We start from the raw sequence: 24543 nt of genomic DNA, 5'->3' as shown, positions 1-24543 counted from the left end.
AAGCAAGCATATCAGAAGGCCAAATGACTTTGGAGAGCCCTGAGAAAAGAGCGAAGGTAATATTCAATGCTGAGGAAGTTGCCAATGTTACAGGGGCCAAGAAGACCTCAACGGGCAGACTCCCTTCCAATGCAAGCTTGACAGGGGGCCAGACAACTTTGGGAAACCATGAAGCCTAGTGAACCACAATGGGAGGAAAAAAGAACCTGGAGACAGTCGAGCAGCAAATAAAAAATGACTGACTTGTGTTAAGGAACAAAAGAAAAGTTGACTCGAATGGAGAGTGTGCAAAGACTTAAACTTGGCATGCAGATCCTGTAGAAGAGAGTTTGAGGACTGCACTGCATGAAACAGATGAACTTTGTGTAATGAACTACAGAACATGATGAATTTATGACTTTTTTCTGAGAAAAGGGAACCAAATGTTGGGCTAGGCAGAAGCGAACGACAGAGGCCATTGTGCCTGGCCTCCCTCAAGTTTTCCTAAGTGGTAGGCCGGGGCGGACTCGGAACGGTGGCAAGGAAGTAATTGCCCCCCAGACTGGCTGGAACATTGCTCCTTGGGCCGTAGCTGCAACATTAAAAAGCATCAGCAATGCTAACAGTTATTTTTTTTGTAGGCATAGGAAAGGTATTTGCTAGGCATTGGCATTATAGTATTAACTGGCCATTAATGGTGGAAGCTTGAAAATGGTGCGATGTACCTGGGCATATGAAAGCAGTGCCTGGCAAATACCTATCTAATACCTATACACAAGCCATAACTGTTAGATTTGCCAATGCTTGTTTTTAACAGGACTTCAGTGAAGGACACACATACTGCTTATAAATCAAGGGGCTGTAGGCAGACCCATTTACACCAGTAGCAGGCTTACAGCACAGCTTAAACCATTAGCTCTCAGAAGACTGCTTTGAGAAAACCCTGGCAGGTACCTCGAATGCAATGTATGATTTTAAGGATTGATAGTTTGGCTCAAAAGATCTCAGGAGGATGTGTATTGGGAGGGGAAGGGCGTGGGTGGGAATGGCCATAGGGATTAGCATGGCCGATAGGCATTCAATGGGGTGGGTAAATAACCAAACGGCTGCAAGCATTGCATCCCTCCTCATATGCCATCTCTCCTTAGTTGTACTCCAATGCATTTGTTTTGGCTTATATGTAGTAAGCGCCAACTTAAAGCCGAAACTAAACAATCAAAAAAGACACAATCCTACAACGTCCAGCCTGCCTCCAAGGAGCCAAGTGCTGATGGCAAGACCCCCTCCCACAACATCATGTCATCTCTGGTCAACACTGAATGGCAAATCAAGGTGATGTGCCACCTACATGTGAGCCAGGGCAATGGAAAGGGTGAGACACAAGGAATTAGTGACTGTGCAATTTGGACAACGGAAGGGGGTATAGGTAAGGGAATTAAGATAAGGCATGGTGCAATAAGGGGACCAGAGGTCTGAATGATAATTGCAAGGAAGGGGAGGGTGAAGGGGCATCGAAGATACCGAAAAGTGATGTGGAAGGATGATGGGGAGAATGAGAACGAGGTCAACATCTAGAAAGGCATCAGTGACTGTTGCTCAGATGTGTGCCTGATTTGCAAGCCAATTCACCTGATTGTGGGACTGCATCAACCCTTTTTCGTTCCCCTTCTATTTATGAGAATATTTTAAGACCGACGTCTGCTGTATTTTGGTGCATTGCTATATCAGGTGACCTGGTGCATTGAAAGCCAGATTTATTGATAAATGTATTAGTCTAGTCCTTAAATAACAACTTCCCAGTACATGCTTTGCTAGTTCTAATATTGACAATGAAATGGGCAATGAAGTCTTTCTGTCTACGTTTGAAACAGTGTAACCAGGAGGCCAGAATTCCAATCCCAGCATTACCCACTACAAAAATTAAGTGATCCTGGGCTAATTAGTTTTGATTCTCGTGCCTTAATTTCCATAAAATCTCTCTAAAGAATGTCTCTCATATGGGTTTATATTCTATAGTGTGATTCTACAAATTATTATATTAGTTTATTTAATGTGTACTGGTGGGGAGGCTGGATGCCAAATGGGATTTTTATGTCGTGAGGGTGTGGGAGACAGTGGCAGGTATGGATTCTGTGCTGAGTAGACAAGAAGCTAGGTATTTGTCTTTTTTGCAATGCCAGCTCCTGTTTGGCTTTTAGAATGAAGCCAGACACCCTGGCTAAGCTATGACTTGATCTACCAATCCATGCTCTAGCTTTGCCACATCTTTACATTGGTCTAAAGGTGGGATGGGATGGGGGAGGTGTAGCCTGCTGTCAAATTGTAAACAGGGACAGGAGGAAACCTGGGCTCAAATCCCAGCTTTCCGATTGATTTTTTTTTTTTATAACACTTGCAGGGTAAGCAATGCTTTTTTGACACAAACACTTACAAAATGTACAATTGATAACAGAGCAGAGAGGACATGGGACCTTTACAGTGGGGTGAGGGAATGTGACTTGAAGACCAGATGTTGCATGGGAATGTCAAAAATTAACCAGGGACGCGGACAGGACACAATGACATAGGAAAGGGATGGTGGAGGAAGTGTTAAATTAAGGATGTAGGGGTGATGGACAAGTGCTATAGGGTTGTGCATGAAGGGCAGGGAGAAAGGAAAACTGGGTGATGCAGTAGTATAGAGTGGTAGCAAATAGGTTCTTCAAAACGGAGGGCTTTGAAGTTGGATTGAAATAGTGGTTGAGTTGGTGTAGTACAGAAATGGGTACGAAGAGCATTCCAAAATAGGCGAGCGAGGAGAGAAAGACAGCACAGAAACGAAAGGGAGCACTGGGGGCGCGAGTGGTGTCAAGGAGGTGAGCCGAGGCTGATCCGAACGAACTAGCAAAGTGGAGAGATGTTAGTGAGATGAGCAGATAGGTAGGGTGGGGTCAAGTCCATGAACAGTTTTGAAAATAAGATGTTTATACTTGTCCCTTTTTGGTTCATAGAGGCCAGCAATCGGGAGACTCGCAGAGGAGGTACGGGTAAGGCAAGAAAGCTTGAAAACTGTGTGGATCGCAAAGTTGAGAACTTTGTCCAGAGCATAGTTGGGAAGGCTATAGAGGAGACTGGCACAGTAGACAGATCTAGAAAGGATTGAGGAGAAGATTTGCTGTTTAGCAGTATTGGAAGGAAAACAATGACAGATTGTTCTAATCTTGAGAAGTCTGGCCGAAGTGGCAGCTATGGCGATGAAGAGCGAGAAGTTGTGTGATGGGTCGTAGATGACACCTGAAGGCAAGCGTCCCCAGCCAGCACGATCCTCCCCGCAATGAGAGACAATGAAGGACTCTCCCAAGTCGGGAATAAAGCCAAGACAGAGTGCGGGTGAGCTTAAATGGGAGTTTATCAATCAGAATAGGGCATGCAAAGAACTCTGCAAACTCCGAGAGCGCTCTGTCTGACAATAGCAAAGACAGGCGTATATATTTACAAAAAACGTCATAAGAACCTACATACTATAGGGGGCACAAGTTCGATGGGATTGGGTGGCGATGACTAGCTATAGGTGCTGCTGCGATGTGGTTGGCCTTGGCTGGAGGACGTCACTGGTCAGCCTCGTGGGTTGGGCTGGGCCTGGCAGGTCAGCTGAGTTCATCCGGGCGGTGTTGTGCCATTGTGGCCAGTGTCAGAGATGAATGTCTTTTCCTGACTTGTTTGCCACATGCCATGCACACCGCAGTCATTCAGTCATTACAATATTATCTTCTTTAGTAAATCTTCCAATAGGTTATTCTACAGGTTAATGCAACACAGGAGGAATGCACCTTGTGAGGGGTCTGATGGTCATTCGTCAGGGCATGGTTACCAGTGTCCTGTTGACCGGTGCCATAGGTTAAGGGGCTAAGCTTCAGGGCATGGGACGGGCGGTACATGCCTTCCTGTCTTGTTAGATGTTGTTATGAATGTGCCGCTGTGTGTTGCTACAGTATTGGGTGTCCTGATTGCACAGGGCCATAAGTCTAAGATGATCCGGTGGGTTGTGGGGTTTACAAGGGGGCGCCTTTGAAAGTGTGTGTTCAGGCAGAGGTTTACTGCTGTGCTGTAAATAATACAGGTGGCGGGCCGTGGCCTTGGGTGCTGTAGAGGGGGCTACAAATCTTTGAAGCGGCTCCAGTCTGGTTGGGGGAGGTGGAGCAGCGCGGCGCGGGCCTCTGCTCTCATGTTTGGCAGTCTTCGCAGGGTGGGAGGGGGAATGGCCTTGCACATATTCACAAAGGTATCTTCCTCGTGTGTTGCCGGCTTTTAGAGGTGAAAACATCACAATCATTTGAACACTTTATAATATTTGTTTGAATCACTTGAAAACATACATTTCAACTTTGCTGGATGTGTCTCGATTATATCCAGTCTGAGCACCTTATTCGTACACTATGTTTTAACAACTACAGTATTTAGTTATATGCATATACATTTGCAGTAAGTGAGGTAGTAGTGTGGTTGGTGGAGTGCATAGAAAATGACCCACCACTGTACGTGACGGTGGTGGCACATAAGGGGCTTAGACATACACGCATGACAAGTGCATTCTCGCGCATCCTTCACATGAGCCCTCTGTATGGTTACATTTGTCTTCTCGTGTACTCTAGCAGCATTAGTTCGGTTATGGCGCAGAACCATGGAGTGTAAGTTTCCCAGTGATACATAGAACAAATAGACCCCTGGAACGCTCCTTCATTGTTAGTACCCAACTGTAGTGGTGTGGGCTCGTCATTGCTAATATCATGGAAGCATGCTTTCTATCATGGTTATACATTTTACAGGTTTTTGTAATAGAAGAGATTTTGTGGAGAAATGCACACTTTGCAAGTGGGCTTGGCATTAATATGTGGGGACTTTCTGCCATCTGATGACCATTCAACCGTTCTTTTCATCGCCCAAGCCCGCTGGCCGGGTCATGCTGGGAGCGATGATACACTGCGGAAGGTGAAATGTTACAATGTTAGTATCTTATGCTAGCTCATGTCCGTCTTGTTCGTGGGAACGGGCTCACAGCGGATCTGCCAGGGTGCTGCGGCAACAGGGATAACTGGAACTTCTCTGAGGGTGGGGGCCGCACTACAGTGCGCTAAGCTCACACCATCTTTATTAGACAAAATGGTTTCTGAGGCCTAGCTAAATTCAATACGTGTGGGCAATGTCTTCAGCAGGTGAGCCATCCACCACCTGGGCCCTGGTGGTAAGGAGGGGACGCCCGATGAGCCATGGCCCTCACCTGGGGTGGAGATGTAGGCAAGGGGGGTCTTTTGGACCACTCCTCCCCTACACACCCAAGAATATGAGCGGGAACAAAGTAAGGAAGGTAGTTGGGGGAGAAGTGGTGGAGAGGAAGAGATGAGTCTGTTTGGCTGCAAAGTAGATAACTTAAGTCTTTGTGAAGTTGAGCGAGTGAGACGCCTTCCAATATTTGATAGTGGGGAGACAGTGACATTTTTGACAACAGCCCGTCGGATAAGGGGCAAAAGTAGGTGGTCTGAGTCTCTTGGCGAAGAATTGATAGGAGACGCTGTAAGAGTTAATCAGTGCAGTCCACCAAAAGCTTATGTATAGAGTGATAAGTGTACGAAGGACAGACCCATAGGGAACTCCAATAGTAAGGGGGTGAGTGGGGGATGTAAGGCTGTTAAAGACACCTGAAAGTGTCTGCGTGCAAGGTATAAAGCAAGCCAAGCGAGAGCCTTACCTCTGATGCTAAAGGGATAATGTACAGTGAAAGTCAGAATGGTCAACAGTATCAAAAGCAGCAGAGAGGTTGAGAAGAATAGGAATAGATTAAAGCTTTGCATGACAAATGGAAGAGATGAAGTTGCTGATAATGAAGATGGCTGTCTCTGTAGAATGCAAAGTTCAGGAGCCAGATTGAAGGGCGGTCCCAGAGGTTGTGAGTATCCAGCAACTCAGTGAGTCGATTTGAGTACTACTTGCTCTAGGATTTTTGAAAAGCGTGATAGAAGAGACAGTGTGAAAGTTGGCAGAACTGTTAGGATCACGACCAGGAGTGAGATGACGGTAGCTGACTTATACAGTGAGGGGAAAAGTGGCATTGTTAACAGAGGTTGAAGAGAAAAGCAAGATGTGGAGCAACACTGGGAGCTATGTACGTCACAATATGCGTGGGACAGTGGGTCAGTAGGGGCAGAGGAATGGTTTGCTTCGAGGAGTAGGGCAGGCGGTACGCCTGATGCTGCAGAAGGGGGCTATAGAAAAGGTCCTGTAGTCAGGAAGAGGAGAAGGAACCTACTCAAGGTTTTTCGTCATAAATAAACTGAACGGAAAATGGCACACCATTCTGGACCTAAGGCCACTAAACAAAAATGTGAAACGCTAAAATTTCAGTATGCTAACGTTGCAAGATGTTATACGAACAGTGCAGCTTGGGGAGTTTCTGGCATCATTGGATCTAGAAGATGCGTATTTCCACATCCCGTTGCACCCCAAATCAGGTTTGTGGTCGGTGACGAGCATTACCAGTTTCGGGTTCTCCTTTTCCCCTCAAGTCGGCTTCCAGGACGTTCAACAAGTGCCTTGCTCTGGTGGCGGTTTACCTCCGCAGGGAGGTACACCGTTTATATCCATACCTGGATGACTGGTTGGTCAGGGGGGCGACTTGTCAGCGGGCATCAGTCTCTCCAAGCGGCTATGCTCCTGTTGCAGCGTCTGGGCTTTGCAGTCAACTTCACAAAATCTTGTCTGACGCTCTCCAGGGAATTGATTTTTTTCTAGGGGCTCATTCCCCTACGCAGCTCAATCTGGTGAAGCCATCGTAAGAAAGGCTAGAGAAGCTGTTATGCATGGCGGGTTCCTTTGTGCCCGGAACAGAGGTCACGGTCCGCGTATACATGTCTCTTCTCGGCACCATGGCATCGTGCATCCCACTCATCCCGAATTGTCGGCTTATGCGGCCAGTGCTGGATTTTCTCGCTTCAAGATGGTCACAGGTCCTCGGTTCCTGGTCTGACAAGATTCTCAAATCCTGTGCACTGCCAGATGCCCTGCAGTGGTGGACTCACTCTGACAACATAGTGAGGGGTATCCCCCTGGTGGAGCCAGATTTTCAGTATACGATTGTGACAGACGCTTCCCAGATGGGTTGGGGAGCTCACCTCGACCAGTTTCAGGTCCAAGGCCTATGGTCCCTCAAGGAGGCCTTGTTGTACATCAACTTTCTGGAGTTGAGGGCAGTACACTGGGCACTGAAGTCATTTGTGCCCCCAATTCAGGGCTTGGTGGTACAGGTTTTGATGGACAACACCACAACTATGTTTTATCTCCGCAAACAGGGAGGCACGCATTCACAGCCCCTGTCCGGAGAGGCTCAGGCTGTCTGGCACTGGGCAATAGCGCACAAGATTCACCTAGTGGCTTACTTTTTGCCAGGGGTTCAAAATGTGCAGGCGGATGCTCCCAGCAGAGACTCAGTTCAGATGAAATGAATGGCAGCAAAAAGACAACCAGGTAGCGAGGATATTCATGAAATGGAGGACTCCTCCGCTGGACTTATTCGTCAGCCCAGAAAACAGGCAGTGCAGTCTCTTCACCAGCAGGGTGGCTCATCCGGACTCGAAGGGGACACATTCTCATTCCCGTGGACGAGCCTGTTTGCATACGCGTTTCCGCTGATCCAGGTGACGATCCAGATGGTGCACAAGGTGATCCTGGTGGCCCCGTTCTGGCCCAACAGATTTCACCTAGCAGTGGATGACCCTCTTCATCTGGGGTCAGAGCTGGATCTTCTGTCACAGAACGAAGGGAAGGTTCGACATCACAACCCCTCTGCATAGCAGCGTGGCTCCTGACCACTCCGAAGAATTCCACGGGACTGTCGCTGCATCTTGGCAGCCATATTCCAACGTGTCTTACAGCCGAAAGTGGAAAAGGTTCTGTGCCCGGTGCTCGCATCAACCGAGCTTGCAGCTGGTGCAGGTTTCGCCCCCCCCCCCCCCCCAAATCTTGCCTTATCTTCTGCTGTTGGCAAAGTGGGGGTTGGGGGAGGGGTGACTGACATTGTCTTCAGGGTCCACTTGGCTGCCATCTCCAGGTTCATGAGGCTGTGAAATGCTACACCTCTGTTCAGTGACAGATTGATTAAACATTTCCTCAAGGGCCTTTTCAGGATGTCCCCCCCGTAATACCCCACCCCCCTGCCCGAAGTAGTTTTCTCCAGTCTGGCGTCTCAACTTGGTACTCTTAGCCCTCATGAAACCACCGTTGGAACCCATGTCCACGATGACGGTGAAGTTTCCCACGTGGATGGTTGTTCTGGTGGCCATTACCTCTGCCAGGCAGGTTTCTGAACTTCAGGCTCTGGTTACCGACCCGCCGTATCTGCGTTTCATGAGGGACAAGTTTCTCCTGTCTACAAATACTCAATTTATTCCTAAGATTCTGTCTGAGTTTCATAAGAACACTACGTTAGCCTTGCCCACTTTTTCCCAAAGGCTTCTACACCAGCGGAGAAAGCACTACATTCATTGGATGTCAAGAGGGCTTTGAAGTTATATCTGTACAGGACTCGGTCCTTCAGGACATCGAGACAGCTATTTGTGGCTTTTGGTCCCTCCAACAAGGGGAAGCCGATTTTGAAGCAGGGTCTTTCCCGTTGGATATCATCTAAGATTTCCTTTTGCCACGAAAAGGCCAGCAAGCCATTGCAGTTGGCTCCCAGGGCCCAATCTACGAGGTCCACTCAGTTGTCGGCGGCACTGTGGGCAGGCATACTGTTCAGTGACATTTGCCAGGCAGCAACATGGGCGGTGCCGCACACCTTCACCAGACAATACTCTCAGGGTTGTTAGGCAAGATTGTATGCAGTACACTTTGGGTGCACTAAAATAACCTTGACCTCCTGGCAATAGGGAGCCAACCTTTGGTATAAGTCTGAACTACGCAGTTTGGTAGTGTCTGAGCAGCCAGGCTTATCTCAAGAGGGGTCAATGTGAGCAGTAAGGTTGTGACAGTTTCACAGTCGCAGTTATTCAAATAAACCCTTATACTCCAGGTTTCTTGATAAAACAATTATTAATTTATTTCAGTCAGTTATATAAGCCGCCATCAAAAGGTAGCAATATATGAAGCACTTCTAACACACTCCAAAACACATTTTGTTTCTCTAAATCGGATGACACCCATTGGGGATGACAGACACTTCTACACCCTCAGGTGACTTAAATAGCTAGGACACTGTGGACATTGATTTATTACTGGTATATTTAGAACAATACTGAGTTTGGTGTAAAAGATACAAGAGAGGAATAAAACAAAGGTTAGCAAATAATTCACCAACAGGTAAGTACTTTAAAAAAACCTTCTAATGTCAAATTTTCCTGAGGAAAAGATAAAGCACATAGTCAATGGGAAGAAGAGTCTCTCAGGGAGCCAGGACAGCCAATGTTAATTGCACAATGTTTAGGGAAGCTGATGATCTTCTTTGCAGGTAGGTAAAAAGTCTTGCACAATGTTAGAAATGTTTGTAGAAAATGGAACACTTGAAAAGCCACAAGCTTGGAGACTTGTGAGGGGCAAAGCTATAGCAACTCTGCAAGGTAACCAAGACAGGTCTCAACTGAGAGCAAGCAAGGCTACACAACAAGAGTTAAGTTCTCTTAGACCTTACAGTACCTCTGGTTAGAAAAAATGGTTCCAGCTGCCTTCTGTTCCTGTACAGCTCAGCAGATCCTTTTGTTCCCGAGCCTCAGTTGTGGGGACAAGAGGGAGGACGTCTGTGGACTCCTGCTCTGCAATGGGAAGGTCAGCGGCAGCAATGGGCAAACTTCAATTCAGCGGTCCTTCAGTGTTTTAGCTCCGCGCGTATGACAGCAAATAGCAACACTGCAGTTGTTGGATACCACTCTGGACTTTCCTCGAATCTGAGGCCCAACACTCTGAGGTGTCTCAGGCTTGGTCAGTCCTGCTTCAGCGAAGTTGGGAGGATCTTCCTGGCGCTCTGGTCTGACTTAAAAGCAACGCACACAATCTGGTGTTCCTCTGCCTGGCACTTTGGTTCCAGCAGCAGTGGAAGTACAGCCAGCTCCGAGAGGATGTCCAGACGGGCTTACTTTGGAGTTGATTCCATCAACTCAAGGGGAGAACTCGTCCTTGAAGGGCTTCTCTAGTCGAGGCGAATTCAGAGCTTCAGCACAGCAGCAGGGCTTCACCGGGCAGACCAATGGTCCAGGAGTTGCAGCAGGTATCTCAAAGTTTTTCTTCGGATTCCTTCGTCCAGTGGTCGACTCTGCCTTCCGAGCCAAAAATACTAGCTTTTTATGCAGGTTTCTCTCATTAGTTCCAGCCTAGCTGTCCATCACACAGCAGTGTGGCTGTCCTTGCCGGGCAGCCAGCCGGCCAATCACCTTTTGAATGCATTCCTGTAACCAAGGAGATTAAGCACAGGGAGTTTCGGCACCTCCCTCACTTCCTGCCCCTGCCAGACATACTGGCTCCAGAGACTAAAGACAGAACGAACAAAGGGATCAAACCTGGTTTGGCGCGCAGAGTAAATCACAAAAAGGTCCTTTCCAACCAATGCAGCAGGCCTCACCTCTTCTGCTGCACCGCCTAGGTCGCACTTGCCTTGCCATCCTCCTTTCACTTTCCGCTGTCGTATCATGGCGCATGGATACCTTCTCCCTTGCTCTATCTTCCGTGACGCTAAGGTTGCTTTCTCTTCTCCGTAGAAAGGCTCTGCGACATCTGCGTATGTGGAACGAAAAGACCAGCAGCAAAGTTACTTGCGCACTAGATATTCTCTGCAGCAAAGTTACTTGCGCACTATATATACTCTGCCACAGCGTTACCAGCGCACTGGATATTCTCGGCAGAAACGTTACCAGCGCACTGGATATTCTGTGCAGCAACCCATCTAGGCAAACGAGCGTGCACATGCAAGAACTACTTGTCCTTTTCCCTAGTTTTTTTTCCACTTTGTATTTATTGCAAATTCTTTAATAGCAAAAACATCTGAGAGAAGCTGAATAACCCCAACCAAGAACCCCTACCCCCACCCATACCTCACGCTATTCCCCCCCCCAACTGAGGAGCTACAGAGGAGTCAACAGGACATAAAGTTTCAAAAGTGCACAAGAGGAAGAGCCACAGCATAATACCCAATAAGGCTTAACAACTACCCCTTTCTACCGGTGAAGTCCCCCAAAAACACGAGAAACATGTAGAATGTCCCCAAATCGACCACCCCCTCCCATCGATGCACCCTGGTCAAAACCCAGCAAAAATTAGAGCATGAAGGCTTTACAGTCCTCATTTAATAGCACAATTGTCCAATCCTGTAAAAGAGGACATATCCTTGGCAATAGCAGTTAGTTTCTTGTAAGTAAAAATAGTCAAAAGCTTATTAAACCATTCCGCTTTCGTAGGGGTTTGAGGGCTCTTCCATTTCTGAGCTAAGGCCATTCTCCCAGCCCTCAACATCGCCCCTGCCACCCTGGAGAAAGGCAAGTCATTGCTCTCTGGTATGGGAATACCAAATAGGATCTCCAGAGGGTGAGGGGAAGGACATGTTCCCAGGATGCCCTTAATCCAACTTAGTAGCTCTGCCCAATAGACCTGAATGACCGGGCACTCCCACCACATGTGGAACCATGTTCCTCTACCAGCACACGCTATAGGACACATAGGGGATACATTCGGAAACATCTTAGACAGTGTGACCGGGGACCGATGCCAGGAGTGGAGAATTTTAAAATGATGCTCCATGGCTGCCGTATAGAGCTTCCCCTTAAAGATGGATCCAAACACAGAACCCCATGTGGACTCATCAATGTCCATACCCATTATCTCCTCCCACACCTGTTTGAATGCTTGTCTACCCTCCAAGTTACCTACAACCAGCACACCTTACATTTTAGAAAGGGACCTTCTTCTGGATTCGGCTTCCACAAACACTGTTTCAAACGGAGTCAGCGGACGGGAAAGAGGAACCACCCAGTCAGCCCCAGTAAGAATGCCCTTAAGCCGCAAATCGTCAAAAATGGAAGGAGGATTCTCTGTCAGCACTCCCTATAATTGAGCAAAATCAATGAACCTCCCCAGGGAAAACAATTTTGCAGCCCTCTTGATCCCCTGGTCTGACCACGACTGCATTCCTCGAAAGCCTCTGGTCCCCAAATTGAGTGGATGACCCCACAAGGAGGACGGGGGAAGGCCAGGACAAAAGCAAGTTATTGTCCCTATTTGGATTCCATAATGCCCAAAGAACCGATAAAATCATAAGGGTCCTGACAGCTGCCGCTCGGGAACGCGGGGGGCACCAAAGCAAGTCCCTGACCGTATAAGGGTGAACTTGCACATCCTCCACATAAGCCCAGTACGTCCTAAGGTCATCCTGTAAATGCTCTAACATCACCCGCAACTGAGCTGCCTTATAATACAACTTAAAGTCCGGGAGGCCGAACCCTCCGAGCGCTTTAGGAAGGGTTAGAGTATCAAATTTAATTCTTGCTCTCTTACCACCCCACACAAAGCATATAATTCGCAATCAAAGAGATGCAAAGAGAGAGTCTGGGATGTGACAAGGGAGTGAGGCGAAGAGATAGAGAAGTCTGGGGAGAACATTAATTTTTACCGAGACCATACGCCCAAACCATGAAAGAGTGAGGGGAGCCAATCTAGCCAGGTCGTCAAAAAGCAGAGTTTGCAGGGGGAGAAAATTCCACTCAAAAATGTTACCCAGATCCGGTGGTAAGTTGGTAGCCAGATAGCTGGTACTGATATTCTCAACCCGCACGCCAAGGACTACCGTCCTAGCCTTAATATCCTGGTCCTGCTTGCCCATGGGCATAATGCAAGACTTGGAGATGTTAATTTTAAGCCCAGAGAACGCCCGAAGCTACTAACCAGGTCAAACAACCGAGCAAGGGAGACGTGAATTCTAGACAAATACACCAGAATGTCGTCTGCAAAGAGGGACAATTTAAACTCATAGTCCCCTCACCGCACCCCGTTCACTCCCTTATCCGCTCTAACGGCTGTGGCAAACGGCTCCATAGCCAAGGCAGACAACAAGGGGGAGAGGACACCCCTGGCGTGTTCCTCTGGATAGCAAAAAACTGGAGGATGTACAGCCATTTACTAACACCCGCGCCGATGGACCGCTATACAGGGCCGAAACCCATCCACAGAAATTATCGCCAAAGCCCATTTTACAGATAACTTTCCCCATATATAACCACTCAACGCGGTCAAAGGCTTTTTCAGAGTCCAACGAGAGGAGGTAAGCCTCAGACTCTCGCCTGGACACTTCGTATATCAGGCCCAGCATTTTCCTGATATTGTCAGATCCCTGGCGCCCGGGGACAAAACCTACCTGATCTCCATGAACCAGCGTGGGGAGAAACCTAGACAATCTGTTCGCCAAAAGTTTAGTTAAAACTTTCACATCAATATAAGAGAGAGATGGGTCTATAAGATTGACAGAGCGAGGGGTTTTTCCCCTTCCTTGGGAATGACCACAATGAGGGCTGACATCATGGAAGGAGGGAGGCAGCCCGAATTAAATGCATCATTATACACCCTAGCTAGAAACGGAGCCAAAGTGGAACGATACGTCTTAAAAAACGGACAGTAAACCCATCATCCCCTGGAGCGGTACCATTCTTCAAGGAAGCAATAGCATCGACCACTTCCTGAGGGGAGATGGGAAGCTCCATAGAGGCGGCACTCTCTCTTGAAAGACCAGGGAGTGGGAGCGAATCACAAAACCGATCCACGTCGGATCCATCACACATATACTCGGTAGCATAAAGCTTTTCATAATACTCTTTAAACTGCTCCGCAATTTGAGCATCTCCCAACCATTTTACCCCTAACTGATCAACTATGAGATTGACACGCCTACTTTTGCAAAGTTCCCTCAACCTCCAGGCCAGAATCTTATCTGCCTTTTCCCCTTTGTCCATGTAACTTTGTTTCAGAAACGCCAGCTTTTTCTCTCTGTCCCACAAGGAGAGCGGAGTGTTTTTGGAGGCGTTTGCGCTGTACAGGGCTCATCTCGGATCTCAACTTACCCCCTGGCTGGATAGCAGAGATTTGTTCCCTCAATTCAAGCTCCGCACTAGATCGGGCCTTCTTTCTCATTGCCCCCAACTCTATTAGAACCCCTCTGACAGTAGCTTTAAACCTGTCCCACACGCCTCTAATGTCGACATCACCAGTATCATTTAGATGGAAATAGTCATTAATAGAGGTTAGAAGAGATTGACGCAGCTCTTTATCCAGTAACGGGAAGTCATTGCATATCCATCGTGATGCTCTAGGAACAGTCAAGGGGACTCCCAAGCTAACTTTAACAAGATCGTGGTCAGACCATGGGACCGTCACCTAAAATCTGATGTAGTCCGGAAATGAGGAATCTACCAGCACATAGTCAATCCTAGAGAAGGACTGATGTACTGAAGATTAAATAGGTGTAGAGAGGGTCTAGGTCACCATCAGCGGGATGTGCATCGACCAAGCTCAATTCCTCGTTCACCCGGTAAAAAGTGTCCGCTAACTTCTATTTGATCTAAGATTTGGATCAGGCTTAGCTGATTTCCTGTTCCCATCTGGGGATAATACCATGTTGAAATCCCCCGCGACTATGATCGTTCCCTCTGCAAATTCTCTAATCTTCCGCGCTAACCCCTGCCAAAAAACGTCTTGGGCCTTGTTGGGGGCGTAAACTCCCACTAAAGTGAACAAACAATCCTTCACCTCCCCCTTAACCATAATAAAGCGCCCCTCTGGATCCGCCTTGTGTCCTGGGAGAAAAATGTCCATCAGGAGAAACCAAGAGAATAACCCCTCGCTTCTTCATTTCATATGATGCTCAGAACAGATACTGGATGGCTCTGGATTTGAAAACAGGTTCCCTCCCCTTAACCCGCTGAGACTCCTGAACAAAGAAAAAATGCAATTTGAGCCTAATAAACTCCCTCAAAGTCAATGACCGCTTTGTTGGAGAGTTCAAACCTTGCCAGTTTAGGGACCCCACCGATATAGGATGGATAGAATCACCCATGAGAACCACCAAGTGCTCCAATCACCTCCTGCTGGAGGCCGACATATATGCCTAGCTCAAAGGCCTCTGTGCACAACAACCTAACAAAGATGAATATGTAGAATTCCACATCCTCAGTAGCTCGAACACCTCCCCCAACCTTCCCAGCCCATCACCCCATCCCTCTCACCCCAACCTTTGAGCGCCTGAAAGGGCGGCAACATCTCCTTGTCGAGCCTTCAGGCCACCATGGATCGCCTCCACCAGGACGAAAAACCTCTAAGAAAAAAACTCTTCTTATTCGGAGCCCCCCGGCTTCAGAAAAAAAAGAAATCTGACTGTTGCCGGATCTAGCTAGCCGAATCAGATTTCATTCTGCTAACCTGAACTCACATCAAAAACCTTGTGCAAAAGACGAATAAACACATGTAGAGTGAGTACTCCCCATTCAGGTCCCCGGTAGTTCTGGAGAGGGGGGCATAATTTTCCTGTACTTCATGTCCCCGGACACGCCGCCACCCCAAGAACACCGAGGATTCTTTAGGAGGACCTTCGCTGGGCCCCTCATCAACTGCATCTCGCTCCATGCGAGGGTCGTTCAGCAGTTCATCACCTTCCGAATGTCAGCTTCTGATATTAGAAGATACTTCTCGCCATTGAACTCAAAAGAAAGCGAGAATGGGTGCCCCCACCTATATCGTACTCCTTTTAACCTGCAACCACTTTGTCAGGGGACCGCAAAGTCTCCGACGTGCCAGCGTAAACGCCGACAAGTCCTGGTATATAGATATCCTGGCAGCCTTCCATTCGATCGGACCTGCCCTGCGGGTCAGCTCCAGAATTTTAGCTTTCTCAACGAAGTAGTGAAACTTCACTAGGATAGAGCGAGGGTCCCCCCTGCGGCCCCCGGCTCTGTGTGCTCTGTCAATGGTAGGGACATCTGTATTTTCACCCCCAAACAGAGAGCTTATTTTCTTAACCTTTTGCCTGATGTCTGCTTGCGTCTCCCCCTCCTGCTCAGGAACCCCAAAAAACCTAAGATTGGAGCGCTGCTCCCGATTTTCGAAATCATCCAGTTTGAGCATAATCTTTTCCTCCCTCCTCTCCAAATCAACCAGATGCAGGTCAAATTGTCTCAAAGAGGTCGGCGGAGGATTGATTAGCCTCTAGGGCTTGGATGCGCTCCTCCACATCGTCCACCTTCTTCTCTAGAGAATCCAGCCTCTTGCTTACATCTGCGTGAAAACCATAGATCTCCTCCAACAAAGCCACCATATTACGACTCACATCTGACGTTTCCATTGTATCCGACTGGTTCGCATGAAGCATGTTGAGAGCCTTCACCTGAGGAGATCATCGTCGGAATCTCTGCAATGCCTGAACCCCAAGCATTCAATTCCAGGGCAGCCACCAAACTGATAGTCAAAAGCTCCTAGGGCTCCCAACAGAAGCGACACAGAGCTCAGCCATTCGCCCTCTCCACTACTAGTTGCGCTGCACACCTCAGTCCGAGTAGAAGCATTCTGGTGAGGGGGGTTGCTTGGGCATAAGCACAGACATAAGCATCCCTCCAACGAGAATAGGTGTCTCTTGGTACCCCTCAAGCTGGGACTGATAGCTTCCAAGAAAGAGTAATCGGACCCTCTCCACCGTGAAATACTCAGGCACTCCAAAGAATACAGGGGGAAATTGCCACACGGCTAGTGTCCAGGCAGCGAACAGCTGCACTCAAGCCTCACGAGAGAGCCACAGCTCTGGCTTTTAGGGCCGCGCGTCTCCAGCAGCTGCGTCGCTTGCCAAGCGTGAGTTCCCCCTCTGCTGGTGCTGGATCCCAGGGCCCCGACCTGGAGACCTTCGTCTCAAGCTCAGCCGAGCAAAAGCCCTTAATGCGCACAATCCGCCAGTGGTAGCCCGGAGGCCTTCTCGCTTGTATCTGCCTATCTACACCGCCGGGCGGGGGCTTCCAGCGGGCTATGAGAGATTGTGAACCCCAACGGGCTTCCGCCCCTCCCCCGCCGCCTGGCAATGTGGCCTCGCTCGGTACTCAGAATGGAGACCGGAATCTTCACAGTCCCAGCTTTGGAGAAAGTAAACACTCCGGTCCACCCCTCTCAAGCAAGGAGCACACAGCTGAACACCCGGGCTCTCCGCAGTACACAGGGAGGGGGGCCGCCTCATGGATCGGGTCCGTGCAATCCTCCTCGGCGGCCTCTGGATCCGCACGTCCTCAGCGGCTCCAGCAGCTCCACCACCCTCCGAGTCTAAGCCTCGCCTTCACTGATACCGGGTCCCGGAGGGGCAGGCCCGGAGACCCGCGCCCCAGTCACAGACATCCGAAGACACCATGAGACAGTCTGGGGGGATCCGCTGGACGACTTCCACCGGGGGCCTCCAGCGCCCGGCCTCCTGACAATCGCCTGCCGTACAGTTCACCTCCGGCAGCCTGGAGGTCCTCTAGCAGCTGCATGTTACAGCACTGGGTGGGGATCCCCAACGAAGCCGCCAAAGATTACAGCAAACAGCGGGCTTCCGCCCCTTCCCCACCGCACAGCAGGCCAGGCCCGCGCGGTCCTCACAACGGAGACACTCACCAGGCTCCGAGCGTCTCCCAGCAAAGGGCTGCAATCTCTGTGATTCCAGCACCGATCAACACCGGAGTTTCGCTCTGCCGACTCCTGACACCACCAGACGTCTCCAGGGGGGTTAGGGCCAGGCTGCCACAAGTCTGGGGTGGGCTCACAGCTCTAATTACAGCGCCCTGGGGAGGAGATCGGCTGAGAAGCGTCCGTACATCTCGACGCCCCTGGTGGCTCCCTTTTCTCTAGTTTTCTCACAAGTCGGTTGATCTGATGTGAGACTTAACTCTTCCTTCTACTGAATATTTACACTCCGGTTGAGGAGATTACTAGGTACACACAATTATTTACACAATTATCTTCCTATTTAGGACTGGAAGTTAGTCTTTTCACTTTGGCGCATATCTTAGCTTAGAGTTGGATTGGAGGCTTCTGCTCTTCCTGCAAACTCGGTATGAAGTCTTGTTCTCCTTTCTGATTAAGTTCTTCCCAGAAATAATATTATGGCCTTTAAAAACGGGAACTCGAGCAAAACAGCACCGACTCAAAGGACAAATCTTAATGAAAGGCAGTTTAGAATGCTCTGCCTTGCCCTGCCTTTTTTCATTTTCATCCAATCGGGAGTCCAGTTCCTGGCCTCCATTTTGGCCAGCAATAACTGCTGCACTCTGATTCAAGTCCAGGCCCAAAGCAACTTCAAGCTAACTTACAAGAAAAGAGCAAATAAGTATTATGTAAAATGAACTAAATTCCATTGTTGACTATGGTACATAGTGTCTACCAGGGAGTTTTTTGGGACAGGCGCTTTCCACCCAACGTTAGCCTATGGGAGACAGCGGGAGGCGGAAACGGGCATGTTCACTTACCCCCTTGACTCTGATTCTTCCAGGTGATATGGAAGGACTAACGGAATTCGTTGGGGCACCAATCTTCTGTCCTTGGTTCAGGTGAGGAGAGTTCAGGCGCAGGGAGCCGATTACTAGACTTTGCCAGGCACCTCTTGAAGACCCCAAGAGATACAGACCTCTGTGATGCAGATCTTTTAGGAACCCTCGCGGTTTTGCAGAAGGATGGTTCTTGCGGCGGCCACCACGGTATAGAAGTGATGGGAGATCTTCCAGCAGTGAAAACAGAATCAGCCCCCGCTCAGATTCCCTTGTTGTGAGAAGGCTGAAATTGCGAGGACAAGTGACTTAAGGATCAGCTGAAGATCCTGTGACTCCCAGGGCTCTGCTCGGAATGGTGTTGGCTGCAGCGCGCTAGCCCAAAAGGAAGCTGGTTATGCGATTGGGTGGTTCAGGGACACCTCAGAAAGCTCCACGATGTGGGTCCTTGAGCAGCGGTCAAGATTGGTTGTTCCTACCGATCCAAGGGTTGAATCTTCTGAGATCGGACAGAGAAGCAAGGCTTCACCGGGCCAATCGATGAAGTCGATGCTGGTCAGCTACAGGGGTCGTACGGATCATCTGTGTGTTGCTTTTCTTTGTAGAAGTCTTGGTTCCAATGAACTGTCAAATAGCTGCAGGAGCCCCCCCTTTATTCACGCTTAAGGCTGGGAGCTAGACCAGGCCCACCAACGCTAAGGATCTGCAACATTCAAACAGCCCAGGGCTGTCCAGACCTGGACAATCACTGGTCACATCTGTTCAACAGCAGACGTTTGGGCGGCAGACATTCCCAGCCCCCTCTTCTGGCTAACATACGCAAAGCTCACTTGTCTGCGAAAGCAGCCAAAGAAGGCCAAAGAACACGCACAAATCTTGTGGCTTGGCCATTTTAGGCTGCTAGCCACCTTCAATAGCCATTATAGGTAAATGCAAAAGTAAATGCAAAAGTGCACAAGAAAAATATCACAATGGTAAGTGTCATAGCTGCTACAAACTGGTCTTCAGGCACATTGTCAAAGTAACCAAAAAGCCAATAGGTAAAAAGTTATATGGATACAAAGTATCCTAACTGAACTTCACTGTAAGGTGGTTTGTGCAATTGTAAAAATACAAGAATTCCAAGAGAGTCTCCCAGTACTGACCGTTTTAGGGACTAGTCGGTTTCCATATAAGAATGAGCAAAACATGCAAGGGAAGTAAAGCAGAAGCTTTACTGACCTCCAGAAAGTCAGGACATGGTTCAAAACAAGCAAAAAGAATGGGGGCACAAGGGGTCTCGTAGCATAGGAATGTGTGGAGGGAAAGGTCCAAAAAGAAAGTTTTTCCAAAATCCTGGTTTCCCTTTTTTGTCAGGTGTTTAAGCCATAGTGTTTGAGCTGTAGCAACCTCCACAGATAGTGGTACGACTGCCTTAGCAGCTACCCATGATTGGACAGCCCTTAACTGTTTGAATGCTTCAGGTCTTTGCTGCTGGTGGACTGGGGTGTCCACCAGCCCCAATTTGGCATAGGATGAGCCCTGCAGCAATTTCCTGGAACCAGGCCCCGAAGAAGAGCAGAAGATGGAAAGGCTGCGCTTATGGACAACCAGCATTGCCAGCACCAGTTTCCAGTGAAGCCCTGCTGCTTTTGCTGTGATAATATAAGTCTCTCACCAGTTCAGCGTTTGGACTGGTGGCACCAAGTAGTCCTTAACTTGGCACGAAAAGCCAGAAGCAGTACTGCCACAGCACCATCTTGTTGGCCGACAAGCATGCGCAATAGTTGTTGCACAGGTCACCATACCGAGCTGGAGCTCGGGACTCTGCAGGTCATCGACTCGTAACCTAAGACCATCTGTCTCGCTGCACTCCTGCAGGAAGAGGAGCCTTCCTGGAGCTGTTTTCATTTTCCTCCTTGCCACACACCTGACTTGCCACCTCCTGATCGGGGGTTTCTTCGCTGCTCCTCTCCTCTGGTAGATCCGGGTGGTCTTGTCACATCGTGTGACCCGTGCGGTCTGCTGTCCTGATGTGCCGGGCTGTCCAGCTAGAAGGAAATTTTCCTAACGGCGTTGGGAACCACTGTGTTAGGGAGAATTCTCAACAATTTGCTAATTCCCTCCACCTTAAAGACCCCCAGCAACTTTGCTGGATTTTGAGGACTTGATTTTTTTAACCTGGAGACAGTGCGACCCTTTTCTCCACTTTCTCTCTGTATTTTAATGTGAATTTTCATAGTGTTTCTTTTGGTTATGGAGTCTGACATGCATCATCTTTTACATTGTCACACAGCACCTTCAGTGCAGTGACACAGGGAAGTCTTTCAGATTTCCCAAGGTTTAAATACCTTCTCTGGGATGAACTACTGTTTCCCAGAGCAGTAAAGTGAAATTGACTTTACTTAGCATTGTAACTTACTAGACCCAGTACACTATCTTACACTAGAGTGCTGGAGGGTTTACTTAGTATCCCTTGTGACAAGATGCTCATGTGACATTTTTAATGTTAGCCTTTCCACACAGAATGGCTGGTGGCAGTGGTTTTGTTTTGAACTACTATGGTTTGCATTTACTGAGGCTGTTTGCATCGATAACTGCGGGAGCCATCTTTTTCTAAATAGCGCAGAGCCATCCTTGACAAAATGGTCCCCTGGTCGTCTTTTTTCGCCATGTCTTTGCGGAAAGGTTCTTCTAGAGATTTTCTCTGTGCGCCAAACCAGGTTTGGTCTCTTTGTTGATTTCGCCTTTGGCGGGTTTCAGGAGTGAAGCCCGCCTCTTGGTCCAGAGTGTCTGGGGCAGGCAGGCAGGAAGTGAGGGAGGTGCACAAAACTCCCTGTGCTTAGTCTCCTAGGAGACCAAGTGCACTCTGTGGCGATTGGCTAGCTGACTGTCCGGCAAGGACAGCCACCCTGCAGGGTGCGTGACAGCTAGGCTGGGATGAATGGGAGAGAACTGAATAAAAGGCAAGTCTTTTGGTTTGGAAGGCAGTCGACCACTGGACGAAGGAACAAAGAAGAGTTTAAGCGGACGCCTGCTGCTACTCCAGGACCGTTGGTTTGCCCGGTAAAGCCCTGCTGCTGTGCCGAAACGCCAGGTTCGCATCGACAGAGAAGCACCTGCAAGGACGACTTCTCCCTTTTGAGTTGGTGGGACCAATCAACTCCAAATTAAGCCACCTGGACACCCATCTCGGAGGTGGTTGAATTTCCTCTGAGTTGCTGCAGGAAACCGTGTAGCCAGGGAGAGGGACACCAGATTGTGTTACTTTTAAGATGGCCTAAAGCTTTTGGGTGATCCTCTGGACCTCCACGAAGCAGGACTGGCCAATCCTGAGCCCCCTCTGCAGTGTGTGAGGCCCAGAAGCAAGGTCAGTCCACCTTGACAGCCAGGAACCCCATTGTTGCTATTTGCTGTAGCTGAAACATGAAACGGCCACTGAAAGTGAAGTTTGCCAGTTGCGGGATTTGACAGTCCCATTGCATTTCAGGAGTCCCCCGACGTCCTCCCTCTTGTCCCAACGACTGAGGCCCAGGAACAGTGAGATCTGCAGAGCTGCACAGGAACAGAAGTCATCAGCTGCATCTTTTCTTCTTCACCAAGGTACTGTAAAACAAGTCTAAGAGCACTTGCCTCTTACTGTAGAAGTGCTCGTAACTTCCACAACTCATCAGCTTGTGGCCCTACATTTGATTGTTCTTTTCATCAGACTCCTAAGAACATGTGCTTTTTCCTATCCAAGACTTTTGCCCAGTGACTTTGGCTTAGCCTATTGAATCGAATGACTCTTCTAGTGAACTCTAAAAGTATCTGCACTGCTTATGAATATTTGCAATCTCTTGTGTTCCAATAACCTTTGCCTTTTACCAACTTTTAAGAGTATTCTGAATGCCAACAGTAAGATATGAATGTCCCCAGCACCCCTGTTAACTGAAGTCACCTGTGGGTGTAGGTTTTGTCTCTGGGCCATCCCAAAAGGGTCTTGTCTGATTCAGAAACTCAGTGTACAGTATTGAAGTATATTTGTGTGTTACTATTATATTGCTCCCTTCTAAAGGCAGCTTTATACATGACAGATAAATTTAATAATTGTTTATGCAAGAAACCTTGAATGCAAGTTTATTTGAATACCTGTAACTGTGAATCTTTGTAACTCCACTACAGCTTACATTTCCCCTCTTGAGATAAGCTTGGCTGCTCAACACGCTACCCAAACTGTGTAGTACAAGCTTATACCAAAGGTTGAGTTTCCTATACAGGTAGTCATAGTTGTTTGTAGTGTTCTCAGAGGGTACTGCATACAAACGTTTCCTAACACAGACCTAATCCCTATGCCTACTTCAGCCATTTTACCTGCGATCCCCCTAGACATCCATCTACAGGAACAACAGAAGTTAGCCTCCCCAAGTGATTCAGAGTTCCGTCAGGGTATAATACCTCAGGAAACTGGAGTAAAGGGGCATAAGTGTACTTTCACACTTACTTGCCCCCTCCCGCCGTAGGATTTAATGGACACAAGGGCTACTCCCTAACATTTACCTTTTTGTGATTGGTTGAGTTCTAATTGCGGAACCCCCCCCCCCACACCCTTCAACTCCCCCAGTGTGGTAGGATTCAGCGAGTACCCCTAAAATTCCTTTTTACCTGTTAACTTCAACTACTACCAACTTATTGGTTTTACTAAAGCTTATTCTAGGGGTACTAAGTTTACGTCTCCCCTCTTGGGACCTTACTGAAACTTTCCCTCTGAAGCACTAGGCCTACCTACCTGGGGAGGGACTGCTGAAGCTATAGTTGCCTGGTATTTATGCGGCATAGTATATGGTTGTCTTAAATGAATTGTTCTTTTATTTTACTATTTAGCTTTCCTGTTTGATTGACTCGTGCTGCTGTGCTTTGATGTAAAGTGTAGGTATTCTTGCTTTGTGTATACTTGTGCATTTTGGGGATATAGACTTTTCTCCCTTGCGTATGAAGGAACTTTGGACAAAGGAGTACAGTAGTCACTATTATCTTCATTAGTAAGCTCCTATGTTTCAAGGTACTTCGAAAATCTGTTCCAGAAAGCAATATTTCACAAAGACTGTGCACAAGTGAACAAGCAGACTTGCCTTTACAATTCAATCATGTTATCAATCCACTTTGGGCAATTAACCTTGGTTTACCCCCTAAACCAGGGGGCCAAAATTAATCTCCTGGCAAAATAAGGCCAAGTGTCTGTGGTGTCTATGTACAACCTGAGGGCTCTCGATGGGTTAACCCCTTTACTGATAAGTTTCTGGTAAATGCACTGACATGTCACACTGCTCTGGAAAGGTAGTACCAAGAAAGTGACATAGGTATTCTCAGCAGTAGAGTGGTCAAATAACATGAAGATAGTTTTCCTTATGAAGAAGCAATTGCAAGCTTAAACTTTGTTGCCTTTATCCTTCTCCTTTACTTTGAATCTACCATCATGAATCTACCATAATTTTACAGGTAAACAACGTGGACTTCACAAACATAATTCGAGAAGAGGCAGTACTTTTTCTGCTTGATCTCCCTAAAGGGGAAGAGGTTACCATTCTGGCACAGAAGAAAAGAGATGGTGAGTATTTCTCTATGTACTACACTTCAGCGTTGTTATTGATAATTAATGCTTTTCGTTAGCATGGGATCCTCCTCCTAACAAATGTTATATTTTTTAGGGAGTATTTTTAAAAGCCCTCATATGACTGTTTAGGAAGGCCAACCTTCAGTGTTAAGCCAGTTATTACTTAAGTTCTTCTGGACTCTCCGAGTGGTAGCTTACAGATCAGTCCATCTTTGCTCTTAGGAAGCAGGGGACGGGTAGGGGGAGGGTCATAGGGCGGTACAGCAGGCACACAAACTGTTAGGGTTTTTTGTTGCTTACAAAAGTCACTGTGACAGGATTTGGGAAAGCCCACCTTGGACTAACAGGGTCTACGCTTCTTAGGATCAGCCTGAACTAATCAAGATATGGTGGAATGGTCGAGCAGCCGGGCTTAATCTAAGGATGGAGGAGGGCTGTAGTAGTTGGGTACTAAGACCTCAGAACATACCTTGGTTCATGAAACTCTCATACACTTAGTAG

General features: G+C 48.1%; 1 protein-coding gene across 8 annotated transcripts in view; it reads left to right on the top strand.

The window, feature by feature from the left end:
- Window positions 1-24543, top strand: part of TJP1 (tight junction protein 1) — a 2827266-nt gene that overhangs the window by 2003201 nt on the left and 799522 nt on the right. For all 8 annotated transcript variants that reach the window (XM_069624936.1, XM_069624933.1, XM_069624931.1 and 5 more), the window contains one exon: window positions 23928-24036. In XM_069624936.1, the coding sequence (XP_069481037.1) occupies window positions 23928-24036 (109 nt within the window). The remainder of the gene's footprint in view (window positions 1-23927; window positions 24037-24543) is intronic.

Source organism: Ambystoma mexicanum, chromosome 11 (assembly GCF_040938575.1).
Source record: "Ambystoma mexicanum isolate Mex_15411 chromosome 11, UKY_AmexF1_1, whole genome shotgun sequence".
NCBI classification, from domain to species: Eukaryota; Metazoa; Chordata; class Amphibia; order Caudata; family Ambystomatidae; genus Ambystoma; species Ambystoma mexicanum.
The sequence above is the reverse complement of the archived record's forward strand: the minus strand, read 5'-3'. Positions and strand labels throughout refer to the sequence as shown.